At 37.1% G+C, this 12,344-nt stretch overlaps 1 protein-coding gene across 3 annotated transcripts in view; it reads right to left on the minus strand.

Moving 5' to 3' along the window:
• Window positions 1-12,344, minus strand: part of arhgef7b (Rho guanine nucleotide exchange factor (GEF) 7b) — a 29,584-nt gene that overhangs the window by 9,514 nt on the left and 7,726 nt on the right. For all 3 annotated transcript variants that reach the window (XM_079864752.1, XM_079864751.1, XM_079864753.1), the window contains exons 3-10: window positions 11,515-11,599; window positions 10,981-11,114; window positions 10,536-10,737; window positions 7,525-7,613; window positions 815-909; window positions 634-729; window positions 401-523; window positions 66-204 (exon numbers count right to left, since the gene is read on the minus strand). In XM_079864752.1, coding sequence (XP_079720878.1) covers window positions 66-204; window positions 401-523; window positions 634-729; window positions 815-909; window positions 7,525-7,613; window positions 10,536-10,737; window positions 10,981-11,114; window positions 11,515-11,599 — 963 coding nt within the window. The remainder of the gene's footprint in view (window positions 1-65; window positions 205-400; window positions 524-633; window positions 730-814; window positions 910-7,524; window positions 7,614-10,535; window positions 10,738-10,980; window positions 11,115-11,514; window positions 11,600-12,344) is intronic.

Raw genomic sequence — 12,344 nt, forward strand, 5'->3', positions numbered from 1 at the left:
AAATCTGACCAACCCCAAACTTTTGAACGGTAGTGTACATGCAGACAGTGAGAGCGGTCCAGTACCTCCATGTGCCGCTCCATCTCTTTCAGTAGTGTGGGGTATTTCTCCAGTCTCAGGAAGGGTTTGCTCAGGCCTGTGGTGAGTGTGAGGATTCCAGGGGTGTTCGCACCTTTACTTTCCATAAACTCTCCTAGTTCCTCACTGAAACATACACAGATGCAAGAAGCCACTGAAGTCATTAGAAATGTTGCATAGACTGTATTTTTGACACACACACACAAAAAAAACGTTGCCATATGTTAATCATCAATGCACTGATTTCTGTGAGTGTGCATACATGTGGCTGTGTTGTTTGTGGACATTACTAGCATTATGTGCATTGTGTTGTGTTACGCACCTGTGTTGTGTGAGAACGTTAACCGCAGATGGATGGTTGGAGCAGTAGGTCACGTACAGACTCCTCATCTGAGGAATGAGGGACAGGAAGAAGCCTCCTATTCTCTGCTGACTATCTGGAACTCTGCACACAACACACATTTAGAAATAACTAGTGATGAAGCTGAACAGAGCTGAATTCATAACTACCACTAGATGTCGCTGGTGACTGATTGAATGAAGGAGAACTCTTACTTGACGCTTTCCTCCAGTGAATGCACCAGTGTCTGCTGGAAAGAGCTGATCTCCTCTAGATTTCCCATGATGTGACTGATATCTGACACGCTGAGCCTATAAAGAGAGAGAGAGAGAGAGAGATTCAGTATTCACCTACTGTCATCTCTGTTTATGTTGGACTCTTGGTTTGTGTTCTTACCTGTCGGTGGGCTGCAGTGCTCTCAGATACGTGGAGAGGAGAGTCTGCAGCTCTTTACAGTATTCGGTCTCAGTTTGTACAATATTCTGAACCACCTGTGCATTTGACAAAAACCAACAACAGTTACGCATGTACGACAGCTAAAATTAATATTTTTGAATAAACTCTTATATCGCAACAGTGTAATGAGATAAGACAAGTACAAATGTCATACAAACGTTGTGCATCTATAATAAGTGCACACTGATAGATATTAACAGTTGTGCAAACAATGTAGGACATAATATTAAATGCCTAAAGTACCTAATGGAAGCTAGTGACAGTGAAGTATACATACATGCATGATATAAATCTATAATAAATAATCTATAATAAATATTTACATGTAAATTGACATGGATGCTGCTGATCCTGAGGGTTAAAAGCATCAGCCTCCAGGGACAAAAAGGGCTAAGTATATATGATTTGTCTCTTATTCTCATCCTAATGCTCAACCCTTAACCCATTGCACTTGTAGAACTGACCAGTCAAAAGCAAAGAGACCAGAGTCCATTTCAACTTGCTCATTATCCTCGCAGACTAAATACTACAGGCACACAGAGAACAAGATGACAGAACTGGGCCAGTCCTTGCATGTCATGATAAAGTCTGATTTCAGTCTAACTTAAGATTTAAAGACATCTCTGGTTGTGCTGAGCTATTTGACGTCGCTGAATACATCCTGGCAGTTAAAACCTCACAATGTCACAATAGAGCTTAAATCTGTCCTCAAACAGACGTAGGATGAACCTTGAAATGCAGCCAATAACTGGCACAGCGTAAAAGCATAATCCACACAAGCTGAAACAAATCAAATATTGAAACTTTTTTAATTGTTAAAGTTTTGGGTGATATATTCTGCAGGTTATCTAAGAATGGTAAAAAAAATATATATATATTAAAAGGAGTTGAGAGGCTCAAAATAAGTTTTTTTTAAATCCTGTATATATATATATATATATATATATATATATATATATATATATATATATATATATATATATATATATATATATATATATATATATATATATAGTTTGTATATATATTGTATTTGGACAAATACATATTTTTTAAATTTAATTCAAATTACAAAATTAATCCATAGTGATATTTGTCTATCAAAATATTTTAGAAAATATATCCATGCTGATTTTTTCATCCACTTGATATTAACCACTTGATCAAATTAATCGGCAGAAAAACATTTACAAGATCAACCAATGTACGATCTAGTTACAATGCAGCCATAAACTAGCTGAAATATTTAATAAATAAAGATCTTTTAACATCTAAAAATCTTTCATAGGAGATCTGCTTCCACAGTGTATGTGGGCTTGATCAGTAACTAAAGATACAAGAAATAAACTATTTATGTTGCAGGATTGGATACATTTCAACAGCCTCATCTTGAAAAATTCCATTTTTACCATCTGTCCTTCAAGAATTAACCAAGACCAAGTCAAAGTTTGTGTGTAAACACACACACGGGAACAACCACTGGCATAAACACTAGACACCTGGAGATGACAGCCTGACAGTTACAACCATTACAAACTGTGTCTTTAACATGAATCTCCTCCCCTAACGCTGCTGTAAAACCCTGAACTCCGCCTGACCTCAATCTCTCGTCCAGCCTGAAACACGCAGACATACACTCTTCATTTTCAGCCAGTCTGCCTTACGCAGTCTTTAGAAGAGTAGGGTCCGTTAAACATGACACGTAACCAACACAGACACACAGACACAGACAGCGCAGGGCCTCAGGCACAGCTGTTCCCCTGGTCAATGAGATGGAAAAGATGACCTATATTACAGCACGACAGAGAGACAAACACACACACACACACACCAGTGAGAACTGATAACCAAATACAGACATTCATAACAACACATTTACATATGAATATGCAAACACAGGCCCAAACACACAGGTTTTCTATATCAACACCTCCAAAACACACTCACAGCACTAATGTGTTCACATATTTGTTTTTCTATCATAGTGGAGGCTTTCCATTGTTTAATACTGAGCTAATGATATGATTTCTATCTCCCAGTACCCCCCCTAAAACTATCCCTCATACAAACCTTTCCACATTTTCAATCATATTGTTTGTTTACTAAAAGCTGGAATACACTTCACAACTGATTTTAAAATACTTGGCATCAAAATACTTGATTTTGTAAATGATTTAAGAGAAAAACTGGTCATCTTAGACTAAACGACTGAGCACAGCAAACTCACAGAAACACATGCCCATTGCTATGAAAAGCATAACAGGTGAGGAAAAAAAACGAGCCAAGCGCATTTTGGATGGGCAGACTCGTTCAGTATGGACTCCAGCTGCCCAAGATCTTCCAACTATTGTCGACTCATCTAGACTGCAAAAACCAGAGCAAAAGTCGTATAGAGTTTTCCAGCCTTAAGTCATTTTCTTCATGCAGATTGTGGACTGATCTTCACAATTAAATGTTGGATGTATAGTTTATCCTACTTCATCTGCATAGAATACACTCACATAAAGCAATATACTCTATACCAAATCTTAACTGTCGGTTTTTGTTTTGTTGCAAAATCTAACAATTTTATTGCCCAGCTCTTTATATAAAGTTTACATAAGTTATATAATTTCTTTATTTAAAATATACAGTAGTGGCCAAAAGTGATTTTTGGTTTTTAAATGGCCTTACAAGTTTGATTAAACCATCAAAATATGAGAAATATTTGTAAATATTACGGAAAAACAAAACAATAAACCAAGTTACGCTATTTATCTGAAAAAAATATTCGGTAAAAAAAAAAAAAACCTCAATCTACAGCTACAGGTTTTATTTACTATGCAAAAAATGGTAATACTTTACAATAAGGTTTCATTTGTTAACAATTAACATTAGTTAACTACATCAGTAAACATTTCTGAAGCATTTATTAATCTTAGTTAATGTTCTCAACATTTACTAATACATTATTAAAATCAAAAGTATCTGTTAAGATTAGTTAATGAACATGAATTAACAAAGAACAGTTTTATTTTTAACAACTAATGTGAACAAAGATGAATAAGTACTGTAACTAATATCTTGCTCGTTATTAGGTCATAGTGAATTAACTAACCTTAACTAATTGTAAAGCGTTACCAAAAAATGCATATAAAACCAAAAAGCTAACAGAAAAAAAATTTTGACTACAACATAATTAGTTATTAATATTTTGTTGGTTCTCTCTCTCTTTTTTAGCACGTGCTCATCATTTCTTTTTGTGTGGCAGGCCGGCCAAAAATTATGTGCACAATTTGGCATGCATCACTTTTGGCCATTACTGTAAGTATGTATAACTTTATCCGCATACATACAGTATCCTTGAGTAGAGTGATGTATACAACTGTATATAACATTTCTCAACTCCTTGGTTGCTTGTATCTTTGCAAAATGTAAACTATATGATCGCCCATGTCTAATCTGATAAATTCGACTATTAAGACATGAAGATAATAAACATTACCATCACGATTTTCTGTAAAGCTATACAATCCTTGTGGAAACATTTGGTCCGCACAATTTAGGCAAAGCCTGACCAACACACACACACACACACACACACACACACACACACACACACACATTAATAACGGCTCATTGGGTTTGCAGAGGCTCAGAGGGAGGCTGCTGGGACACGTCGCAGGAGGAAATGGAGCACGAGAAAGGAAACGACGCACACGCAGAGAGACATATAAATGACCTGAAATTACATTCATTAGGAGAATTGTCATTGTCAGGATATTGAACTTGTGTATCTCTTAGTTAATGACATAAATCAAGACCAAACCCAGAGTAGCATCTGCTGGTGGGTGTTTAAACTTGGATTATTAACTCTTAAGTAACTCTGGTTTGGCAAGGCTTTTAAACCCAGATTAAAGCCTTATGACTATAAATTCAAGGATTATTAGTCTAAAGCCAAGTCTGGGAAAACCGAAAACGCTGCTTCAAATTAACCCTTAAATCGAATATATCCTTGCAACGCACTGTTTTATGCACAACGTTACTTAAAACATTCACCACCATTCAAAAGTTAGAAGTCAGTACGATTTTTTTTAAAAACAGTAATATTGTGAAATATTATTACACTTTAAAAGAACTGTTTTCATATATATATATATATATATATATATATATATATATATATATATATATTATATTATATTATATTATATATATATATATATTTTAGGGCTGTCAAACGATTAATCGCATCCAAAATAAAAGTTTGTGTTTACATAATTTATGTCTGTGTACGGAGTATAATTATTTTCTATATATAAATACACACACATGCATATATATATTTAAGAAAATGTGTAATTTATATATAAAATATTTATATATAATATAAATTATATATAATATAAATATATATACAGTATATACATGCAAATATTTCTTAAATATATACATGCACGTGTGTGTATTTATATATAGAAAATAATTATACTCCGTACACAGACATAAATTATGTAAACACTAGGGTTGGGTACCGAAACCCGGTTCCAATAGAGAACCGGTTCCGACGTAAACGGTAGTAACCAGACCGAATAAGAACGAAACTTTCGGTGCCTGACGTTTTTTACCGCCCCCTATAAAACATCTCGCGGCACGAATGATCCAATAATAAAACATCTCCAGTAAACCAGCAGAGCATTTAGTTCGTTTGTTAAATAAGAGACGATCTAACGCTGAAATGTGTTTTTTAAATCAAGTGATGGAAGTGCTCGTTGCCGCTGCGATCAGTGGCGCGGATACAGTGTTTTCTCTTGTGGCTCGCGCACACTGCACTGTCTTCACTCGGACGCGCGCTTCAATACGTTGCGGAGATCTATCTATTTATGAGGCGCCGTCTATGATTATGTGCGCGGAGAGTTTGTGTGTGCGTGCTCGCGTCTCATATGAGTGTGTGCGCGAGTTTGTGTGTGTGGGTGCTCGCGTCTCACATGAGTAGGCTACGTGTGTGGAGAGTTTGTGTGTGTGTGTGCTCGTGTCTCAGATGAGTATGTGCACGGAGAGTTTGTGTGTGTGTGTGTGTGTGTGTGTGTGTGTGTGTGCTCGCGTCTCAGATGAGTATGTGCGCGGAGAGTTCCGCGTGTCTCGTGTGTTTGCTTGTGTGTGCGTGAGCGACTTTAGATGTGACGTTGTGCATTTCATATGTATTAGTTTTAGCATTCAGCAGTATACATGTATGTGTGACTACTTAGTATATGTGTATGCAAGGGTTTCATATGTGCGTGAATGAAGTGAACCTCTGACACACTTGACTAAAGTTCAAGTTCAGCTGCCAACTGCAAATCTTGCATATTAAGTATGAAGTATATCAGTATCAAGTATATTTATATGAGGCTATACTGTGTGTGTTAAACATTTCTGCCCAGTGTCAGATATTTCTCTGTTTTGTAAAAGTCATAATATGAGAAGACAAAATTTTGATCTTAACTCAAGTGTTTTCGCCTACATCAGTAGCCTTTTAAACGGCACATTTTTTTCATTTAATCAGAAATCAGAAAATCTTTTTCAGAAAATCACACACACACACACACACACACACACACACACACACACACACACACACACACACACACACAGAGGTATTATTTTTTTGATAAAGTGTGTGCGGTTTCGTTTTCTTAAGTACCGTTTCAAGAACCGTTTAAGCACCGGAACCGTTTGAAAAATACCGAGTAGTGACTGGTATCGGATAAAACCCAACCGATACCCAACCCTAGTAAACACAAACTTTTATTTTGGATGCGATTAATCGCGATTAATCGTTTGACAGCCCTAATATATATATATATATATATATATATATATATATATATATATATATATATATATATATATATATATATATGGGAAGGCTGTATTTTCAGCATCATTACTCTTCAGTATCACATGATCCTTCAGAAATCAGACTCATTTTCTGATTTGAGGCTCAAGAAACATTTCTTATTATTATCAATGTTGAAAACAGTTATGCTGCATAATATTTTCTGGAAACAGTGATAGAAAGAATAGAATTTATTCGAAATAGAAATCTTTTGTAACGTTATAAATGTCTTTACTGCCACTTTTGATCAATTTACTGCATCCTCGCTGAATCGAAGAATTAATTTCTTTAAAAATATATCTTACTGACCCCAAATGTTTGAATGGTAGTATATATACAGTATATATTGACTTTATTATAGGCATATTGATGTTAATGTCAATAAGAATGGAAAGAGAAGGATTAGCCAATAGTATTTACTTAAGTCGATTGCGCTCCAGTTTAAGTCTAAAATAGTTAATATCATATTACCCTGTTCTAACATTTTGGGTGTGCAGTGCAATGTCCAAACAGCTCTGGGGAAGTCCAGATAAACAGACATAGGGATGTTACAAACTCCAAAAACCTGACCCTTTAAAAATGACTCATAATGCAGCTATTCACATTGTGATAGCCTCCATAATTTCTAATATCTTTAAACCTTAGTCTTATCTGTCAGGTATAGTCAGGGTTGGTGGTGTACTTGCCTATTTGGTTAGGGAAATACTGGCGCAATACAATATTCTGCACACAAATAATCAACTGGTTCCACATGGGAGGCGTTACATGCAACACTACAGCACATCTCTCTTACCACATTATAGTAAGTCTTGCAAAAGTTAGTGGTCTCAAGGCCCTTGGGCGGACTCTTCAGTGTTCCAGACTTGGGAGACACAGGTTTGTCTGTTTAAGAGAGCAAAAACAGAACAAAAGGTAAGAAGGTCACCTTAGACCAACATCTGGAAGCATTTTGTTTCTGTTATTGGATATTAAAGTACATCTCTCCTGCAGTGAGCAGTCAGAGCAGCAATATTAGATTTAGATATCTAGAGGGGGAGATGTGGGTTTACAGGAAAACATTATACCTCTCACGTCAGTCTGAACATTTCAATCCATATGGTTCATTTACACTGATCTCAGTAACATAATGTGTGAACTTCCAGGAATCATCATTATCAGCTTGAACATTCCTCATCATGCTTTTGCTCATGCGAACAATCAGATCATTAGCTACGTTTCATCCAAACTTGTGCGCAAAATTGGAATATCGCATAAAACATTTGCAAATAAAGTTTCCTTTCCATGTGTTCAAGAGAATAAAATCGCCACTTCCTGTGAAATTGATGGAAAATATCTGTAATAAAAATGGCAGTTGCTGCAATCAGGTAAGCATCACATTTTCTAGAGTTAGAGATTTGAGCAAATCTAGTTTTAAAGGACTAATTCACCCAAAATTCCAATTTTGTCAGCATCCATTCATTTACTCTTATGTCGTTCCTAGCCTGCAGCCATTTATGAGATTACATATGAAATCAATACACTATTAATGTCTACTACAAGTGATGTATTTACCACAAGTAAATCAAATAAAAGAGTCTGGATCACTAAGTGCTCAGAGAGTGGAGTGAACTGGAGTGTGAAGCCATATTCAGAGGAAAAGGGAAATGGTGTCTTCTGGCCGCTGCACTTCCTGTCTTTGTTGTTAGATTGTGTTTCCTTCCTGTTCAGCTCTGGATATCCAAACTCTGATGTCATCCTAAACTATTTCCATTCAAACTGGGTTGAATACACATTAAGGCCATTTCCCCATACATGCGAGGGAAGCATCTGTTCGGCATCATGATGTGTATATGCTATTTATGTTTGGACTGGAGAGCGAGGGTCAGAGGTTCTGTTTATACTACAACATGCATACACTGAGATAAGGCTTCGTAAGAGCTGGTTATTTAAAATATACAGTGCCTACAGACATTAATACTTTTATTCAGCATTAAAGGAGAACTCCGGTCAATTTTAACATTGAGCTCATTTTTTTGTAAATTTGGAGTGCTGTCAATACAGAGAACAACGACAAAAATCGGTGTTGCCTACACCGTGTTATCCTCTTTTTAAAATGTGCACCCTGTTGACTTCAATGGGGCAAGTTTTAAACCTGCTTTTAGCCTCTTAACATCCTTGATGTGTCATTACAAGTGCACAGGTCATGTGAGTGATTCCTTCAGAGTGAACACGGTGAATCTGACAGCAGTAGATGTGAAAGATATGAATAAAAGTGATGTTAATTCAGCCAGCGCACATACCTGTATTTACTTCCTGTTTTTGGTTGAAGTCCACAGTAGTCGATTGTCGAGTTCACGCGCATAGGTTTAGTACGTACGATCATGCGCCCAAACTCGACAATCGACTACTGTGGACATCACTAAAAAAAAAAAACACCGCACAACCATCGAATATGAAACGAACGAACATCAAAAACTTCGTTAAATAAGGTAGCCTACCCGAATAATCACTGGACACTTAAGTGCAAAAAAAAAACTAATATAAAAATTAAACTCACGTTTGCATTTCTCTTTGAAACCAGATCTTCCGCCATCCTTTGCCAGTTAGCTCGCCTCACTCTCCTCAAATGATAAATGAAATCGGACACCTGCTACTTTACTGCGGCGCTCGTTCCGCTTACGCTAAATTACGAAGGCACGTAGTCACTAACTGAATTAAGTGCTTTATTACTATAGGCTAAAACTTCAACACGATGGGGACGGTGCCGGTGGTCAAGTGCTATGACCGGTAGGTGGGTTAAACACCGTGTATCACCGGTAACACCGACTATCGCAACAAGCCTACTTCCATAGTATATATTTTTTTCCTACTATGGAAGTCAATGGTACCAGAAACTGTATGGTTACTGACATTCTTCTAAATATCTTCCTTTCTGTTCAGCAGAAGAAAGAAATTCATACAGGTTTGAAACAACATGAGGGTGAGTATATGATGACAGAATTTTCATTTTAAAGTGGAGTATCCCTTTAATAACATTATAAGTGGACCTCAGAGAACATTATTTATGTAATGTAATGAGAGCTTTTTTTGGAGGGGGGATGAAAATGTTTGCAGGGAAAGGTCCAATCTTAAGTACTAGCACAACTAGATCAGCAGAGTTTTGTAGAATTTGAGTAATTTTGGAACAATCGGGTCTTCAGATGAAGCGTCCTACCAATTACTCTTTTTATTCTTAGGTTGTTGCATTGTGTCCAGCACCTGAACATGGAATGGATGAGCACACATACTTCCCAAGTAAGCCTGCAATGGTCACATAATCTCAGTTTTGGCTTTTGCAGAGAGCAGCCATTCAGTTCTCTTTTGGCACATTTTCATTAAGCCCGTAAGTCCTCCTTTAATCGCCCTTTTAATGGCATGGACCTGGACAGATTTTACATTCTCAACTCGCAGTGCCTCGTAGAGTCTCCAAATAAAAAAAAATATATATATCACTCAAATATTTTAAGCTGGCTAAAATGTTGACAGCCTAACAAGCAGCTGCCCATAGCAATTTTCTGATCCATACACATACTCAGCAGGTCTTTTATGAAAATATTATGCTAACACTAGGACACAGAAGAAAGGGAAATGGGGTCTACGAAATTCTCTGAAAGTTCCCTTATCTCTTCTGCTTTTCTTGGCAGTCTGTGAGAGGAGTATGAGTAAGACAAATCCCTCTAGTTCACTTTGCTTGTCTGATCTTGCAAGAGCCTATATCTGTTGTCTTCCCCTACAAGAATTTGTCAGGGTTCAACTTTTAAAGGTTTAAAAGTGGCAAATACTAACCAGAGCCTTTGATCTCTTTGACATAGTTGCTAGGAAACCAGCCGCTCTTGCCATTGAAAGACCCCTCCCACCAGCCGCCATCTTCCTGCCGCATCACCTGGATGATGTCCCCCTTACTGAAGGACAACTCATCCTCATTGGTCTGCTGGAAGGTAAACTTAGCTTTCACCAGCACCTGAGGGACACTGTTTTCAGACATGTCCTAGAGAGAAAGAGAGGAGAAAATACAGAGAGCCATTTCTAACAGTTTCTCATTCAGCATATTTGTGTGAGGTTTCAATTTGCTGGCGTGCAATGTAGTTTTTCCAACTCAAAAACATGTTGCACGCAGATAATTGAACAGTACCTTTGACAATCAATCTTAAAATGATTTCAGTCTGTTTTCCAGGAGCTTAGAAAAGGCATTTTATTCTTCATTAGTGTGTGGAGTGGTTGCGATTCTCACCAGACTGCGGTACTGGTTGTTCTTGTGTCTGGATGATCTCCTGTTATTGGACGAACAGTTGAACGAGTCAAAGGACTTGATCCGCAAAGAGGACGAGTGACGAGAACACACAGAATTACTCCCTCCACCGGACTCTACAACCAGAGAATAATGATCAACAAAACACACACACACATTTAAATAGGGATATTCCAAAGAAATGTATTGTTTTTATATACAGCTAGTCAAATACTATAACCTAGCTCTAACCGTAACAGAAAGAATTATCGGTTATCAGTATCGGCCAAAATGTTCATATCGGTGCATCCCTAGTACCCTCTCAAAAGGAGGTTTCGAGATGTTTTGTCAGATTTAGCTCACTTCTGGGTACAAATTTGTCCCCAAAATATGGTTAAGTAGGCACACACACACTTAAAAATGACTGTTCTCACACACACACACAGCAAGGCAATGCTGCTAATAAATTAATTGACTCATTTTGTAAACTTCCTGTCAGACAGCTCTTATAATGCAGGCATTTCAGACATATCTCACCTGAAGTTGCTTTGTTGAGTGCAACCAAACAATTCAAGACCTTGGAGAAGTTCTGGCCCTGAAACAAGTCATTGGCCTCAAACACCTGCAGAGAGAAAAATGCCACGATTACATATGCTAAAAGCAAAAACGTGAATGAAAGTACAGAATCTGCTACTCTTAGGTCATGCTGGTAATCTTAATCTTAAGGAAATTAAATTATTTAAGCAGATGATGGATTGTAATGCATGTCATTTAATGCTACATATGGAAATCAGGAGGCCATATGCAAAACAGCAGAACAGTAACAATCATTCATAAACGTATGTGCATATTCTGCAGAATTGAATTTCCTTTCCCAAATAAAATACAAGTCAGCACATTGCAGAAACTTAAACAAAGATTCTCTATCAAATGTGTCTGCTTCACTGAGGGAATATGGGAAGGGAAGGTGATTTTGCTAAGCTCAATGTTTGTGTGTGGGTTTCTGGCTCTCAGACTACCTGCTGCTCTCGGGGCCATCTGGACACATAAGCTCATCCCGAGCAAAATGAACTGCCCCAAAACTGGCCTGATCCGACACCAGCTTGACTTTAACTCTTCAAAAGATACAAGGTAATAAGATGGAGATGGAATGGGGTCCTTGATCTTTGTCCACACACAAAATGTTTCCAGTTTGATCAGCTTGTTTGCATTTCACTATGATTATTAAAATTTAGGAAACCATACATTTTGGTAAAATCAACCTATGAATGGTTTACTTCACTGCCCAGTGCCCAGCTAGGATATTTTGATATAATATTTTTTTTTTTTATTTTTTTTTAAATGCTGTTTGCAAACCATTTTACTTC

The sequence above is a fragment of the Squalius cephalus genome (assembly GCF_949319135.1).
Source record: "Squalius cephalus genome assembly, chromosome: 2".
NCBI classification, from domain to species: domain Eukaryota; kingdom Metazoa; phylum Chordata; class Actinopteri; order Cypriniformes; family Leuciscidae; genus Squalius; species Squalius cephalus.